At 46.0% G+C, this 3,218-nt stretch overlaps 1 protein-coding gene across 1 annotated transcript; it reads left to right on the forward strand.

Moving 5' to 3' along the window:
- The first annotated feature begins 1,002 nt into the window (after positions 1–1,002).
- On the forward strand, positions 1,003–3,008 carry LOC133893242 (protein LURP-one-related 15-like). The gene is made up of 3 exons (XM_062334218.1): positions 1,003–1,515; positions 2,361–2,588; positions 2,683–3,008. Exons 1-3 carry the CDS (start codon positions 1,273–1,275, stop codon positions 2,833–2,835), a joined length of 624 nt encoding a protein of 207 aa, XP_062190202.1. The 5' UTR covers positions 1,003–1,272; the 3' UTR covers positions 2,836–3,008.
- Positions 3,009–3,218: the final 210 nt, after the last annotated feature.

Raw genomic sequence — 3,218 nt, forward strand, 5'->3', positions numbered from 1 at the left:
GAGCGACGTGAGAGCAACAACGCGAGCTACTTTTTGTCCCGTCCTGGAGAGGAGATTTTTGTGAGGGTTCCGGATCAGAATTTGGGTACAAAGCAGAGCAAGGGATCGAGGATTGGAAGAATCAGTCGGAGAGGAGAAAGAAGCAGTGAAGGAAGAGGGGAGGAATTGGATTAGAAAAGTAGGCAGAGTTCAATTATATTTTTCTTACCCTCCTCTCTCCTCTCTTTTTTTTAGAGAAGGGGGTGACTTTTATTAGATCAAGATTAGCATAGACATATTACAAAACAGCAACCTAAGAAGAAGAAAAATAGGAAAAAAACACACATGTCTTATCATCTACACCCCAAGCTTCATCTCCAATCCACCGGCACCGAACATGGTGGACCCTCCTTTCTCGTCTCATGAGTATTTCTCAATGCACGCGAATTGGGCTTAGAAGCTCTCGCCTTGGCCCAACTAGACGCTCCGGTCCAGAACTAACCTTCGCGCCAACTGCTTCCTTGTTGGCGTAGCAGACAATTTTTTTCCTTAGAACGATAGGATTTTGGTCGGGTTGCTCCGTTCCACGCTTTACCAATCTATCACGAAGGAGTTTTTACCTGGTGTGGGTCTTGTTCCCTGGATGGCCAGGATTAGGGTGCGATCCCGGCCGATCTCGAGGTTGCGAACGAAGCCTAAAGGAGTTTCCATCCTTTTGTATTGCATAAAAAGCTTGGGCGAAAAAAATTTGTCAAATTTCTTGGTAAATTTTGTGGCAAATTTTGTTTTAATTTTTTCAGTCCATGTTTTAGTTCAAAATTTCCCGTTGTGAAGGAGATTACCTGGTCAGCACCTGGTTTCCAGCAATGGGACGGCAAGGAAGCACACGGTTACCCAAAACGGCAAAAAGACCCGCTGTCTGAATTCGTAGGCGCGGTGCTTGCGTCGCGCGCGCGCCAATTAGCTGGGTCCAGACCAGGACAGCCAGGGAGATGTGCGCGTCGGAAATATCAAGCGCAACTTGCCGTCTGCGCTTGAACGCTGCGGAAATTTCCCATGTCAACGACCAGAAGTTGGAAAAGTTGAGTTTTCATAGCACATGGGTTCGGTATATCATGAACTGTGTTGCCACTGTAAGGTATCTCTTTCTCTTTGTCAGCGACCAGGAACCAAGTCAGCGACTACTGCACCCGGAAGCTCCGAGGTCGCCAAGAACGCTGCGTCCCGGATCGGATCAACCGATCGATCAAGCGAGCGCTGCTTCACCGGCGGCAAAGGTGAGCGGCGACCCCGATGGCGGCCACACACGGAGAACCCCGGGCGCCGGTTGCAGTGGTGAGTCCGCAGTTGTGCATGCCGTACATGGTGCCGCTGACGGTGACCAAGAAGGCCTTAAGTTTCACCGGCGGCGACTTCACTGTCACCGACGCCAATGGCGCCGTCGTGCTGCAGGTCAAGGGCGTCTTCTTCAGCGTGCCCAACCGCCGGGTCATACTCGACGCCGCCGGCCAGCCCATCCTCACCATGCAGGAGAAGGTAACACATGGATCGTCGGTCGATTTCTTTCTTTCTTTCGTTCATTCATTTCTGGACTTGATCGCAGTTCGGAAGGATCAATTGGTGGCTCTTGAAAGAAAAAAAAGGGATTCAGGCAAAAAAATTGAGATGCCAGTCTTGATCTATTCTGTGTTTTTTTTAAAAACTGTTAATTTTAATTAGGGTCAAAGTGGCAAACTGTATCTCAGGATGGTCAAATTTCTTGGGGGAGGACGGTAACTTGGTCATGAAATCAGTTTCACTTGAACCTAACTCTCAATTTCGTGGCTTGGTAGGGCACCTGAAGACTAATCTCTGTGAACTACAATACTCAAGAATTCAATATTTGGGCTATAGACTGTGGGTTGGTTCCGCAACTGATTTTCGCTATGTTCTTGTGAGCTTGAATCAATATGACTATTGTAGTATCTGCGCACTCTTTCGGTCGGAATCTAGTGGCCTAAATGTAGGCATCACATAACAATGGTGGAAAGCTGCACTCAAACAATTTGAAACATGCATGACTGAAATATGGTGTAAGGTTTTGTTGGGATGATAAAAGGATCCTGATGTCTAAGCTTTATGACCGCAGCACCCTGTTTCAGCTGTTCATATTAATTGGAACTACAACAAACAGGTTAAGCATTTATTTTTATTTTTTTTAAAGCAGGGTTATATTTTGTTTGCAGGTTTAAAAGAAAAACTCAGTAACCAACTCATCCAATTTCCACCCATTTTACACATCAAATCATCCTGCCATTCTCGACAAAGAATATCAGCTATATCAGCATAGTAAGTAAAGTGAGTATGCCAATTCAAAATCAACTAACTAGGTACATTATCAGGTATTTAGTATGCACGACCGATGGGAAGTGTTCAGAGGGGATAGCACGAAAGCAAGCGATTTGCTCTTCTCTGCGAAGAGAACTTCAATCTTCCAACTGAAGACAAAGATGGCTATCTTCATGGCTCGGAACACCACAGAGCAGGTCTGTGATTTTATGATCAAGGGTAGCTACTCCGAGAAATCTTGCGCCTTCTATCTAGGCAACTCGGATACCATGATTGCTCAAGTGAGTAAAAAAATTTGTTCCGCTTCTAAGCAAATATGCATATTGTGAGGTTTATAAATATTTAGTTAATGTGTTTCCCCATTTGGTGCTGCAGATGAAGCGTAAGTATACTGTCTCCAATGTACTGCTCGGAAAGGACACGTTCAGTGTTACCGTATTCCCTCACGTTGACTATGTGTTCATCGCGTCTCTTGTTGTGATGCTGGATGAGATTCACAGTCACAGGCAAGCTGGAAATCACCAATGATCACACCAATCCCAAGCTTCAATCAACTCGAACAGCTATCGTATCATCACAAGTTGCTATTATCAACAGTGTTATCCGATTCAGGCTTGCATGTAAAATTGTGCTAGCAAGATAAAACTACTGAAATTTTCCTAGTTTATGCTGATGTACAATAATGCATATTTGCTTTTTCATTGAGTGATGTTATGCAATTCCTTACTGTTGGGTTTCCCCGACCACCAGGACCACACGACCAGCTCCCATGAGGAGATCACGCGACCAACAAGATGTGCTGCACTCGAGCAGCTTCCGACCAGCACGTGCACGACCACGCGATCCGCCAGCGACCACGCGAGTACGTGTTCGATCACCCTGTCCGACCAGGTGAGCGACCGATCACACGA

This window comes from Phragmites australis, chromosome 15, assembly GCF_958298935.1.
Source record: "Phragmites australis chromosome 15, lpPhrAust1.1, whole genome shotgun sequence".
Lineage (NCBI taxonomy): Eukaryota > Viridiplantae > Streptophyta > Magnoliopsida > Poales > Poaceae > Phragmites > Phragmites australis.